Source organism: Solea senegalensis, linkage group LG3 (genome assembly GCF_019176455.1).
Source record: "Solea senegalensis isolate Sse05_10M linkage group LG3, IFAPA_SoseM_1, whole genome shotgun sequence".
Classification (NCBI taxonomy): domain Eukaryota; kingdom Metazoa; phylum Chordata; class Actinopteri; order Pleuronectiformes; family Soleidae; genus Solea; species Solea senegalensis.
The window spans coordinates 7168346-7182840 of record NC_058023.1 but is presented as its reverse complement, the minus strand read 5'-3'; the positions used below and the strand labels follow the sequence as shown (position 1 = coordinate 7182840).

The 14495-nt window shown below is 40.9% G+C and overlaps 1 protein-coding gene across 1 annotated transcript in view; it reads right to left on the bottom strand.

Moving 5' to 3' along the window:
* Nucleotides 1–13303, bottom strand: part of afap1 (actin filament associated protein 1) — a 90072-nt gene extending 76769 nt beyond the window's left edge. Inside the window, exon 1 of the mRNA XM_044021570.1 lies at nucleotides 13245–13303. Within this exon, the coding sequence (XP_043877505.1) occupies nucleotides 13245–13269 (25 nt within the window). The 5' untranslated portion in view covers nucleotides 13270–13303. The remainder of the gene's footprint in view (nucleotides 1–13244) is intronic.
* Between the last annotated feature and the right edge of the window lie 1192 nt (nucleotides 13304–14495).

Genomic DNA, 14495 nt, shown 5'->3' with positions numbered 1-14495 from the left:
TCACTAAACTTTATTTTTTAATCCAAAATGTATTTTTTTTTTCTTTTTTGATGACATGTTACACGTATTTTCCATTGTTTGCAATTTTTTAATCATCAGATTTTTATTTATCAATCGGCCAGTGATTACATTTTGGTCTCAGAAACCTTATAAATGTTTTCAAGTCACTAGAACTAAACAACTTTTTTTCATGTATTTTTCATATTATTTTTATTGTAAATATGGTATAATTGCACTGCACTGCAGACATAACATTAGTATTGTCCAATCAGTGCAATTGTTTGTATTATTTGTTACCATTAAACAGCAATGGAAGAAAAACAACAAAACAATTGGCATCAATTACCTAAAAAATCAGCATTGGTCACAGAACAATCCACACTGTTTGACCTCTAAAATGATGAGCGATCACTAGTCAGACTTGATTATTCGGCTTTTTTTCCACCTTGTCATTTACTGTAAATCATAACACAGCCCTCCCTTCAATCGTGAAGACTAATAATGAGTCGTCATTCTCACGTGACGTCTTTACTGCAGCGAAGAAGCCAGTGGGTAAAACCTGTCAGAGGTGACGCCGATCTCAGGACGACTGAAAACGGTTAAAACGTCAGGCAAATTAATCGAGCGAGAGACTTTAAACTCGGTGAACTGTCGAGAGATTGAAGATTCTGTGAAGGAGCCAAACTGTCACTGTTATGAGAGCATGAGAGGATTGAATCCATTTACTCTAATGACGCATTAAGCAACCAGACATGAGGTGAATGTTTTCATGTGATGAGATTATACACACAAAGTCAAAGCCAGCGCCTGATTGAATAAACAGTCACACTAGGGTTGAACGATTCGGAATAAATATCCTATTTTGACAGTTACTGTGTGAAGTTTGTGCAGGTCTGAGAGACAACGCTGCTCTCCTCAGTCTGTAGGACAGGATGTGTGTCGATCGAGACAAATAATTCAGCATTTTGACACAACGACGAAATTGATATTAATTGTTCAGCCTCAAGTCACACGCACACGCTAATATTTCCCTGTGCGGTGATCATACAGGCCTGTGGGGGCAGTGTTACGATCTGGGGGTTGCTTCAGTTGGTCAGGTCAAAAGGTAAGCAATGTTATGCGTTAAAAAAAAATGACCTAAATATGCTCAACGACCAGGTTTTTTAATCTCGTATTAAAACATAATTTACAAAATAGACATCAGGTGCTGTTGAAGAATACCTGGAACTATCGAATGAAACAATAAGTCCGTGAGAAATTGTTGACAGATGTTGTAAATCAAGGGAGAAGCTAATTTTCCCAGTTAGACGAGCTGCTCCCAGGTGGCTTTTCAGTATATTTTTATTCCGCATTAGCATCTCCCGGTAAACTGGGAGAGGTCCAGTCTACTTACATGTCATCAATGTCTTTGATTACATTTTTCTTTCGGTTTCAAAGCTCAAATACTGCTTGCAACTCCTAAAACTCACAACAGCTTCTGTCCAGGTTTCTCTCTGTAGTAAAATTGGGGCTACGGCCTTTAAATGGTGTGACGTGAGGGGAAACAGGTGTTGTTTTGGGTGCTGCGAGGCATTCAGGGACCTTATGGCGAGGCTGTTAACAAGTCCGGGCCAGTTTTTCTGACCTACATTAATACATTAACACACAGCAGGCTCGCATGGGGAGGGAGGATACACAGACGGACGGACGGACACAGGAGGTGACATGAGGTCTACGTGATGTCCGTCACCCCTTCTAAATCGAATTGTTCACTCTTTGTTTCGCAACACCTGCTTTCTTTTTGTATTCCATTAGAGCCGGGCAGACAAATTATGACGGTGAAGAATCATGTGTTCATGTGTGTGCGAGTGTGTGTGTGTGTGCACAAAAATGTGATGACACGTCGTAAATCTAACACCTTCACGGAGCAGCAGATCAGCAGCGTGTGCACACACCGTTACAGTCCACTGACGGAAGATTAAGAGTAGGTTTTTGTTTGAGGACAGTTTCGTGACGCTGGATTAACCGAGTGAACGCCTCCTTTCATGAACTTGCGTGGACCGAGGGTCTCGCATCAATTCATCGACTTGACAGGCTTCAAATCTAACAGACGACTGGGTGAGGACACCAGTGTGTGCAGCGTTGTCGAAATGCAAGAAAGATCGATAGAAATGCAACGGATGTATCGCTAAAAGACAAGCTTCTGCCTTTTCTACAACAACAAAAACAACAACAAGAAAAAAAAGAATCAAACAATTCAAAAAACTATCACAAAAACAGGCACTTGAATTACCTCGTGGCTGCCGTCTAGTGGACAAACTATGTAATAGCAACAGCGATGGCCAGCTACATTTAAACTAATTGAATTAAGTGAAACATACTTTCGTGATTAATCGTGAAAACAGTCGACATTCAAACAATCGATTATGATGAAAATCGCTCTATGTTTTATTTCGCTGGAATCATAACCTAGAACTGATATTCAAAAATAAATATATAATAAATAAAAACACATAAACCTGTCTCGAATACCACGTGGATATTTAAGTGAGGTAGGCGGATTGATGCCAGAAATTGATGTTGGGAAAATATAAAAAAGTGCATTAATAAGTCCAAAGAGGCGAAATAGGAAAGATACATAACTGAGAACAGGCCAGTTTAGGATGTTTCCTTGAAAATCTTTCCATAATTCCGTCTGACATTGTCTCCGTCACTAAATCAGAACTTTATCGCGCCAGAAATGAGTCCAATTCATACACAGACGAATGTGATTTGATGTTATAATAATACAACTGGTAGAGATGTGATGACGTTTATCATCATCCTCTGAGTCTCGTCTTTGACGGGACACAAGACAAAAGGAGCCACAGTCTCCACACGGACGACTTAAACTCTTAAACTGCGGTTCTAAGATGGTGGAGGTCTCGGTTTTCGGGGCCCAGTGACACGATGCTGCCTCCTCTAAACAGAAGGTCTTCGCCTCAGCGTAGCATCTGTGAGCTATTTCGCAAAACTGCAGCGTGTGTTTAACAAGATCAGAGTTCCTTGTTCAGACCAACACACCACCCTTTACTTACTGCTCCCTGAAGGTAAGTAAGGTTGAAGCACCACCCGCTGCTCTTTAACTACATCTACTTTGGACCAAGGCCAAACCACAGCACACACACACACACACACACACACACGTCTCTGCTTAAGTTTCTCCTTGGATGTGGCGGAGGTGCTAACGACCCATCGCTCTTTCGGCCCCCTATCTTCATGTTCTCATCCCTCACATGCAAGAACCATGCGGGAGGTGATCAGGTTTATCGCGCACGTGTGTGCGTGAAGAAGACCAGATTTAGTCTTTTCTCGTCTCTTATCAGCTCACTTTTATCTGCTTTGGAGCAAAGAGCAGGAGATGTGCACATGAGACCAAACACAGAAAGGGGAAATCCGATTTGTACCACATCTAACGATAATTTGAAAAATCATATGGAGCAAAGAAAATGAAAAATATTCACATTTAAACTTGTTTTAATGACTAAAAAATGCTCAGACTGATTAATCAATTATCAAAATAGTCAACGATTAATATAGTATTTGATAGGAATGGGACGATGCCACTTTTTTGTGTCCAGTACCAATACCGATATCGCGAACACGAGTATCTACCGATACCAATATTATTCATTTTAGACACATTTATGCCGAGTCACTTCGGAGACACAATTCTCCAACTGTGCAACAAATATTGTTCTCCCCAAAAAGAAGAAATAAACTAACCTAACCATGACTCAGCTAAAAATGCTTTTGCTGATTTGTATCAATTTTTTTTTTTTGTAGGATTTTTGGATTGTATTGGATTCTTTATTTTTATCGGTCTGATTTCCGATGATTTTGACCAGTATCGGACCAATACCGATACCGATTCCCATCCCTAGTATATGATAAATAATCTCGTTCTTGCACATTCTACTGTGTCATGCAAATTAAAAAGGAAAATGTACTGTCAAAAAAGAAGCAGGTCATAATAAACATTCATTAAATTAAACCGATCATTACTTCAGTAATAGGTTAATCAATTTGTGCACATGATATTCAGTGCTCATAAATAAAATTTTTTGTAAACAGTGTGAAAAATAAACATGAATATACAGCAGATGAGACAACGTGAGCCGAGGAGGTGACCCCTGACCTGACCTGAGGATGGACTGCGCTCATGCTCCTCCTCAAACCACCTCCAAATGTGGTTTCTGTGATCAGATCCATCACAGGCGTGATCAGAACACTCGGGGTGGACGTTAATACCAAGACTGAGTGGGGTCTTAGGGGCTTTACAGCAGACGGATTGCATCTGTCAGCTCCCTCTGGTGGTAAAAATATGTCATAGCATATACATTAACCCAAAATAAAAAAAAACAAAATCTACCTCATCTTTTAACAATGAAACTGGAAAAATAATTACATACAACAAACCTAAAAAGACCTCCAGAGTGTGTGTGGACATTTGATGGATGGATGGAGAGTAGCTGTGAAAGACGGAGAGGAAGATTGAGACAAAGCCTCTCCTGTGTGCGAAGACCTCGCTACACACACACACACACATCAACAAGCAGCTCCTTGCCTCTCAGACAGACAGTGACTCACAGCAGCGAGGCTTCATCTGTTAAATACCTTGACATCTCCCCCCTAACACACACACACAAAGAAAGAAAGATAGAAAAAGAAAGAAGAAAAGAAAACTCCCCTCTCCTTTATTTCTCACTAATGCTTTTCCTTCACCTGCCCTGCAGCAGTCTGGATGGTATATGGCGTCTTAATGGAGATGAACACACATGCACACACACATCTGTTCTACTCGAGCCAGTGTTGACTCAAGACATTCCTCAACACGTGTTTAACTTCACACACTGAACGCTTTAAAACCTTAATTTGAAACATACTCCAAACAAGAATATGTGGATTGAATACATCATGAAACATATATGGAAAATACACACACACGGAGAGGTGTGGTCGTTTGGACTGGGCTCAGAGATGTTTGATGAACATTAAAATGTAAATAAGTGCAAAATTAATTTTAATGGAGAAATCTTACATATCATAATTTTAGAAAAATGTTTCAAGTGAAAAACAAAGAATTGCAACGTTATTATAAATTATGAGGTCCTGGAATGACTGATAAATACAGGTTCCACCTGGTGGCAATTCACTATCGATTATCCCGATAATGGAAACTTACCACGATTAACCTCTAGTTCATGCTTTTCATCATTATATAATATAAAATCACATGTTGCTGCACGTTAAAAGCCCGATTTTTGTTGGACCAAGACAACAATTTGGCTTTCTTAATGCCATGTAAACACGTTAGTCCGACTAAAATCGAGCTCGTCTTAGTCAGACTAACATACCTGGATAATGCGATTGATAGTCTGATTACTCCTGCATGTATACATTTAGTTGGACTGGAGTGGGACTTTGCATGCACCAACATTTCCGGTAAGTTGCCGGTAAAAGAACAAACAAAGCTGCGTAGAAGTGTATATCTCACTGTATATCACGCTGTGACATAAAGGTCAACAGGAAATACAGCACCACCTACAGAGGCAAAGTCAGACGTACACAGCCAATAAACTGATTTTCTCCTCCACATGTATACTTGGACTCCACAGGTTGTCCAATTGCCTGCCTTAGTCAGACTACGGCCTTAGCTCGATTAAACTGTGCATGTAAACATACGGACTGTCAGAGAAAATGATCCATTAAAGAAATAGCGCCCCCTTCTGCTTCTTTAGCTCCACTGTAGGTCGTCTGCATTTACAAAAACATATGAGATACAAACAAACCACACAAAACGACCTATTCAAGGGTCAGTGATATCTGCCGAAAACCAAAGTCTTGGTCTTTAAACTTGCGACACATAACAGAGGTGAGGACTGACGCGGTGACTTTCTTCAGCCTCCTGCGCAGTTATTGTCAGGACATTTGATGTCTGTGCAAGAACACACACGGTGACTCAGCACCACTTTATAACTCTGTAATACAATTCCTCCTCGCCCTCTAATCACTTATGGCTATCTGTCCTGCTGAAGCAGTGGAGGATCAGAGCGAGGGGCGAGTGCCAACACACACACACACACACACACATACACACACAAAATCAGTCCAACGCATGATTGGATTACAGAGACTCACTTTGTCTTGGTCTTTTTACAGGCTTTTCATTCTCTCACCTCAGGCTTTCAGGTTCTCGTCCTGTCATGTTTTCATTGACTGAGGAGGTGAACACAGGCCGCAGGAGGAAAGTGTGCGTAGGTGTGAACTCAGGGGCCTGTACTAGGAGAGGTCGGAGTAATCAACACAGTGAAATATTGCGATATTTTCCGAGGCGATATTACATTTTGAGGAATAGCATAGCATTAAAAAAAAAGAATCTATTGACATTTCAGTCCACTAGATGCTAGGTGCTAGCATATCGCAATACAAGATCACGCAAATGCCCAGCGTTACAGCGCCACGTCTTCAGAACGAAAAAACTTTTGTTTCCGCGAGGACAAGGCTTTAGGCTGTGAGTGCATACATGGGTAAGTGGGTGGTAGCACCTCATGATATTGGGAAAACATGCAAAATGTGGTAATGTTGTTGATTATCGCAACGACGATATGACTTGTAGTCATATTGGAAGTATTGGATGCTAGTGTCTGCGCTGGGTTTGCTGCTAAAACAGAACCAGATAGTAGCTGTGTTAAAAATGACACAAATGGTCGTAATTAAAAAAACGCGTCACGTAAACACACCGATCCATATCATACAATCAAGAGGAGTGGTGTATGCGGTTGTTCCTAGCACGGCTTGGGTTATTGCGAGTCTCTAAACATGTGAACGTGACAGATTCTCTTCTCATTTCTCTGCCCACCAGGAAGTTTGGGTATGATGGTGTAGCATTATATATAAATATACACATATTTCCTGTAAGTTCTTGTACAAACAAATCTAGTAGAGAACTGCACAATAATTTGTAGTTAAAGCAGTTTTTTTTTTGCCACACGCGGTACAAACGTGCACATGCATGAACGTGCATGTTTGTGTTCATTAAAACTAAAAGCATCTAAGAAACTTAGAGTGTTTTGCAGACGTGACGAGTGAAGGTGAAGACGAGTTATAAGCGCGCACACACACACACACACACACACGCCATAAACTTCCCGATCCCTCGCTGAGAGCCTTTACTCAGAAAAAGCGTTGAAGCTTAAGTGTCACTGAGATGCTCCGATAACAGAAAGTTTACGGCCTCTGCTGACAACCTGTTGTTACAGTTAAACCACAAAATTCCCCTCAAGTTCCTCAGTCACGTGTGTCCAAATTAAGCAAAAACATCCCCAGTCCAAACAACACAGTCCTCAGAAACCAGTCCACAGGTATCCTTAACTTTATGATTCCATCTTTGGTGATAAACCAAATGTTATGGTTATGGTTTCGCACTCACACTCCCATAGGCTAGATGTCAATCACACAATACACTATACTGCTGGATTAACAGGTGTTTCCATTATTTTGTTCACACTATCTTTTTCAATGAAGATATAGGGTTACATGATCGCTTCTATAAAGCCTGTCCAACCAGTGAACAAAGAAGAACGGTACATTCCTGTGCTATTGTATCACTAAGACTGCGCTCCTCATGGCTTCCACACGTTTGTAATTACACTTGAATATCTGAAAAAAACTATGGAAATAGATTTGTGTCAATATTTTCCCAAAGCGTGCAACACAGTTTTCCCCCCGCCAACATCTGACAAGGTCCTTATAATGATTGAAATAATTGTAAGTATCTAACGTTCGTCAGATTATCTTTGAGTTCCAGACAGACAGCGACTCCAAGACCGTGTCTACTTCGGGTCCATTGAGCTAGCGTTCCAAAACTCAGTAGCCAATCAGCAGTAATTTTAAACTAATTGTTGCTTGTTTGATACCAATCTAATTCCATAAAATCCAAATCAAGTTTTCATTACCTAATATCTCCCATTGGTGTTCCATGTTGAACTCCTGAAGTTCAGTAGTCGGACTCATGAATGCACCGCCAAGTACACAAATCACTCCACCACGTGTACACTAATAAAACTCCAGAATTACAGGACTTTACCACAAACCAGTGTGGACAAATGTTCCATCGTGGTGCAAATTGTTTAGCTACTGCATCTTCTGAGCCAGAGGCTCTCAAAGACTTCTAACGGTATGGGACACCTTACAAGTGGAGGTGAAAACCCAACTTAAAATCATTAAGCAATCCAATCCAACACAGTTGCCCAAAGTGCTGTACAATAACATCAAACACAACAACAAGTCCTGCCCTTCACTGACTGGATTTTGGGCCATAATATCCAACTGGTTCCCTCCCTATGGAAACTGGTCTGGCCATCTTTGCTAGCTCATCCCTACGGATACGCAACAATCTCTGATGCTAGGAATGGTTGTGGCCAAAAGACTGATTCTGAAGGATTGGAAATCATCTTCTGTCCCCTTTCCTTAGACACGACAGTGCTCCTACAGATGGAAAGACTCCGATTTTTGAGGGCATTTTCATCTGTTTGGGAGCCATTTCTTTCCTTCTTGGACAGGGCCAGTCACTTCCCCTGCCTGACTGCTTGCCATAGACTGTGACTTAATGCAGGACACCCTCGCACAAAGGTCTAGCAGCGAGATATGTTGAGGATTATTTTGTGTGTCTTTTCAAGCCTTCCAAAATAACCCAGGAAGAGTGAGAGGTGAAGAAAGGCGAACTTGTACTGACAGAGTGTGAACTGTCCAAACAAATTAGCTCCTGAGCCGCAGATGTGCCGCGCCGTGTTCCGACTTGACGTTCAGCACCTGAGCTTCTCGACATTGCAGTCATGCATCCCCTCGTCTGCGTCTCCTCACAAGCACCGACAGGCTGGAAATCACTGAGCTCTGAGGCACAAAGTCGGAAATGTGCTCTCCTGCGTGACCAACGCGGTGCTACGTGCCCTCATTCATCCATTCACTGATGAAAGTGCTGAATTAATGCTTTTGTGCAAAGTTAGTCAGGAAAATTATGCTGTTATGAAATGGAGACTATGAAATGTTATCTATGTACAGTGCCTTGAAATAATGTATGTTATGATTTGGCGCTATACAAATAAAATTGAATTGAATTGAATTGAAAATGGACGAAAACAATCGGCAGTTGCAGCCCTAGTCACGTTGATATCGCAACTCGGAAGTCGTCACCTCTGAGTTGACCACGTTCCAATCCAATCCCATTTTATTTATAAAGCAGATTGGTGCAGTGGTTAGCGCTTTGCAGCAAGACCCGGGTTCGTGACCCTGTCGGAACAAGGGCCTTTCTGTGACCCTCATGTGGAGGATAAAGTGGTAGAAGATGGATGGATGGATTTTCAAACCACAGCATGGAACAAAGGGAAGTAGATACACTACAAATGAACAATAAGAGGGCTAAACGTGGAATGGAACGTCCCATTACAGTTACAACCAGGTTTCCTCTTATACAGTATGCTCCTTCTATATAAAAGACCGTATGGGCCACTTATTCGATGGTCAGAAAACAAAGACCGACATACCTTACTGTCATACATATCTGACACATACAAACGCAAGAGACTGTAGACAAAATGATTCATCTTCTTCATAATCACTAATGATGAGAACAGAGTTTTCACCTGCAGGCAAACATCTGCACCGGAGCAGCGAGGAGGAGGAGGAGGAGGAGGAGGAGGGCAGACTCTGGGGCAGACAGCAGACTGGTGATGTTGGCCCACAGCAAAGCACAGTGGGAGACAAGTGGTGGGGGGGGGAGTCAGAGGGAGTGAGATTAGACAATAGGAGAGGAACAGAAGGGAGAATAAAAGGGAAACACTTCAGAAATGGTGAGGATGGAGAAGAGGAGACAGGACCAGAGAAAGTCAGACAAGACATTTTCCCAGAAATCCACGAGTCCAGTTGCAACAGATTCGGTGACTTTTGGAAAACTAGGACCTGGATGAATGATAATCTATGCCGTATACTGTATGTTGCAATACAGAAAATTCTCCCACACACGTACTTAAAAACAGATGCAGAACTGAAGATTCACACACACACACGTGCAAACACAAACTATACATGAATCACTCTGACAAATTTATACCAGAATTACAGTTTCAAAAATATCAGTGGGCTCATGCACAACTGAAAATAATGTGGACGTTGTTTTATTGGGTTTTTTTTTTGGGTGTTAGGACATTTATTTAACGGAAGCAATTAAGTTTGAATAAACAAAATATACATAGGTTGGATTTGTGGTGAAACTATGTTCTGTTTTACTGCATCCAGTGGTTAAATGATGCAAATCAAAGCACAACACGGAGAGGAAGTGACACTGAAAGCTTCAGGTTACATTATTGATAAGTTATCAATAATTTAAAGACACAAATTAGCATGTTTTCTCCCCAATTTCTGCATAGCATACACTAATCTGAAACAGTGCTCACTTTTAATTAACTTTTTGTACAGAGCAATTTGCAGGGATGATTTTTGCATGTTCTTTATCATTTCTTATTTATATAAGTTTAAATACCTCGTACACTAAAAATGTATTTGACAAAGTTTAGATTTGATTAATATTTAGTTTACTAAACTATTTTTATTTAAAAATGCACAACATTCAGAATGTAGACAGAGACATTCAGTGAATGTTTATTAAGTTAAGTTAAGCAATCCTGTGTTTCATTTACTTGTTGTTCTTTATCAGATGGAGGGGAAAAAGAAAACCAGACAATCATATGCATGTGCAAAAAAAATCTTCGCATATCAACCGCCCCGATTTCTTTCTCCATATGTTCTCCAGACGGCACAGCCATCTCGTCTTTGCTCTTATAAAAACCAAATACTGTAAAAGCCACATTTCAGACTCCGTCCTCTAATAAAGCTGGAGAGAAAAAAAAAAAACCCTCCTGTGGTTAAAACCACACACTGCTTGTCGCAGTGTGTGGTTTTTCTGCAACACGAAAATCACTGTTTACGCTACACTCGCACAAGTGTAGAGTGCATGTCTGTCAGTCTGTCCCTCGGTCTTTCAAATCAATCCTGGATTACCACACACACACACACAGATGTCCCGTGGTGATGATGTCACCAGCATTATTGACAGGCTCTGGATAATGGAGCCAGCTGCTCACGAAGCTCAAGGCTCGTGTCGTGTAGTCAAAGTGTACGAACTGATTTGAATACAAAGACACATGTGCATTTCATTTCATTGTGTCACGAGAGACGTACAAAAGTGTGTCCTTTTATACATATTCTGGCTGATCCTGCATTCAGAGAGAACACGGTACAGCTGCTGTAAACACTGAGATAAAATAGTTCATTTTTGGGTCAATATTAGATCTTTCTAAGCAAATTTTACTGCCATGATCATTTCAGGAGTGCACCGCCGTGTTAAAAGTAGATAAAAATCATTCATGCTGGCATAAATCACATGTAAATACAAGCTTAATGCTTTATAATTACAAGTCATTTCCAGTTTTTTTTTCATCTAATTAACTGATCCTGCCTAATTTTTCCTAATCCCATGCCTCAACCGTCCGCTTTCTCTATTGTATTTGATAAATTGGCTTTGTTCCACATCAATGAGATGCAGGAACGCCCTCCCTCATCCAGTCTGCTGCATTACATTAGGGCTTGAGATGGCGGGGGGCTCGAATCAGCTGATGCCATGAGGCTCTACGTTAAAACTACATTTCTTCAACAAAAAAGTATTCAACTATTGGAAATGAGAGACAGTGAGAATGATGCTCAGGGTGACGAAATTTTCCCAGCTTTTTTTTTTTCCCAGTGTGCATCTTTGGGTGGTCAAGCACTCTCTCATTAGATGAATCATCTGTCCATTAAAACGCCTCATCCTCTCTATAAAAGAACCTTGGGAGCTGTGTTCTGGAGGTCACAGCACAGGGAGCTGACAGGAATCCAAGCCCCCAGCTGGCCTCCCCCTCTCCTCCTCCTCCTCCTCCTGCAGGGCCTGATGATGCTCCAGCCTCCAGCCCAGAGCATCCAATAGTCTCAGTCTGCCAATTAATCACACTCCTCCTCCACCTCTTCTCTTCTCCCTCTACCACATGGTCCTTTGTACCCCCTCTGCAGTCTGACGCTCGTGTGTTTTGCACTGATTTAGCAAAAATGGGGAAAATATCCGACTGATTTCTTCTTCCAAACATTGAAATTGTACTTTTATATGCTAGATTATTGTTATTCAAGATTTGAATTATGTTTGAGCTTTCCCACATGAGATTATGTGAAGAATACTAAGCACACTACAGTGTATGCAAGGACAAGGACGTCATACTGCAATAACCTACATTTTCTGAGTATATCAAGAATGTGAAAGACATTAATAAATAAACTGGAGCCTTTGTGATTCACTAAAATTGGTCAAAACTCTAATTCTAAAACAATGTATTGCTTAGCCTCGGTAAGTAAAAATATAATCGTCTGTAATAGAACATTACGACAAAAACTATGTAATATAATCTTCAACATACCAAAGGTTCAATACACATTGATATAATATTTAACACTTGCATAAACACTTTTGCAATTAAATCTTTTGACTCAGATTCGCTAAATGGTTCTGTGTTTGCTGAATTCCGTTTAAAAATGATTTTAAAACCGCATTTAATTGTTTTCTTTGACTCACACTTCGAACAAAACTTAATCTTTCATTATGCTCACATTTTATAGCGACGATAACGACAGAATTTAACCACTTTTTTATAGCAATATCATCTTGTAGCCATGTTGCCCAGTGAGAAACCAGCCAGGTGCTGTTTAGATATCATTGAAATACGTAGAAAATAATAATGGCTACAAAAAAAATTATTAAAAACCGTAAACTCACTTTAAAACCAAGAAACATGTCACATAATAACACTGAGCAGCTTGTTAATGAGAATAATAACAAAAACGTGTACAAAGATGAGTATAAATCAAACTAAATAATATCACACAGTACATTTATGTCAGCACTGTAAAGGAAAAGACGCCATGTTTACTTTGTTGTTTATGTTTTGTTTTCCTTCTTGTTTGAATTAAACCTCCCTCTCCATCCTCCGCGTGACTCCCGGAAGCGCCGGAGACAACAGACAACAGAGCTCACGCTGAACCGAGCAGCGACGACCAGACACCGACCCGTGACTGAAAGTTGACCCGTGTGAGTGTGGGAGAAAGTGTTGCTGTGACGCGGCGGACAAACAGCAGCACACTCTTACCTTTGTCGCTGCTCTCCTGCTCCATGTTCTACATTGATGACGTTCCCCCTCACTCTGACCGACCGCCGGTGACAATAGAGTTCCGGTTGTCACGTGACGGACACGCCCCTTGGCAGGAAACAACCATCATCCCCTTTGACATGGGGGGTCTCCAACTGTTTTCTTCTCATGGTTTATTTCAACCCAAACAAACTTGTTTTGTCCATAACTCACAGTTTGCAATAAACTTGACAAAAATATAGTATTTAATTACTATTCAATTAAAATATTAATGCTGTCAAAACAAAAACAATGCTATTATACACCAAATTTGGACTTGTTCACTTTTCATTGTGTTCTAATCTGTCCACAAGAGAGACATATACTGGAGTGTATTCACTTAGGTTCACGCCATTTCACAGCAGCCCGCGGCAAGTGGAAAGGGAACTTGACTTGTAACCAGAGGGTCGCCAGTTCACATCTCCACCCGGCCAAAAAGGGCTGGGGTACCCCTGAGCAAGGTACCCAACCCACAATGCTCCCTGGGCGCTACTGAGTGTGGCAGCCCACTGCTCCTAATTCTAGTATAGGTCAAAATGCAGAGGAATACTTTCCCTAAGGGGATTAATAAAAAACTAACTTTAAATGAGTGTAAACATTTTTGTCGTTTACAAAAGTGTTTACACTTCAGTGGTTCTTAAAATAAGTTGACTAGACAATTACAGGATCATGTCAGAAAAAGCTGATTTTCTGTTTACTTCAAAAACATCCAGGTTTTACTTGACTCAATGCTAATGCCATTTTTTTTATAATAAGAACTGCAATTGATAGGCTGAACCGGAACTAGAACTGGTTTCGATGAAATTCACATGATATAAATTGGTTTACGTCCACACTACTATGTTTTCATTATACAAACATCATTGATCTGCGTCCAGACGAGCGTTTCAGCCCCATATTGGAAGTGATTTGCGTCCATAATTCAGGTGCCGTGCGTGTGTCATGTGAGCAGGAAGCTGGTCCTCTCGTCCCACTTAAGAAAAACACTTTAAAAAGTCCGAATGGAACGACATTTTTTTTAATGGATTACATTTTCAACAGCACTCTTGATTACAGCTGATGGTGTTGCCTGATGAGGACTGAATGTGTGTCCCAGTCCCAGAGTTTTCAAAAAACACACCTTCAAGCCTCGTCCCCTCTCATGTGTCTCCTGCTCTGCTCGGACAGGAAACTCCAGGGCAGCATGTTTGTCCTCCTCCACTCCTCCTCCGT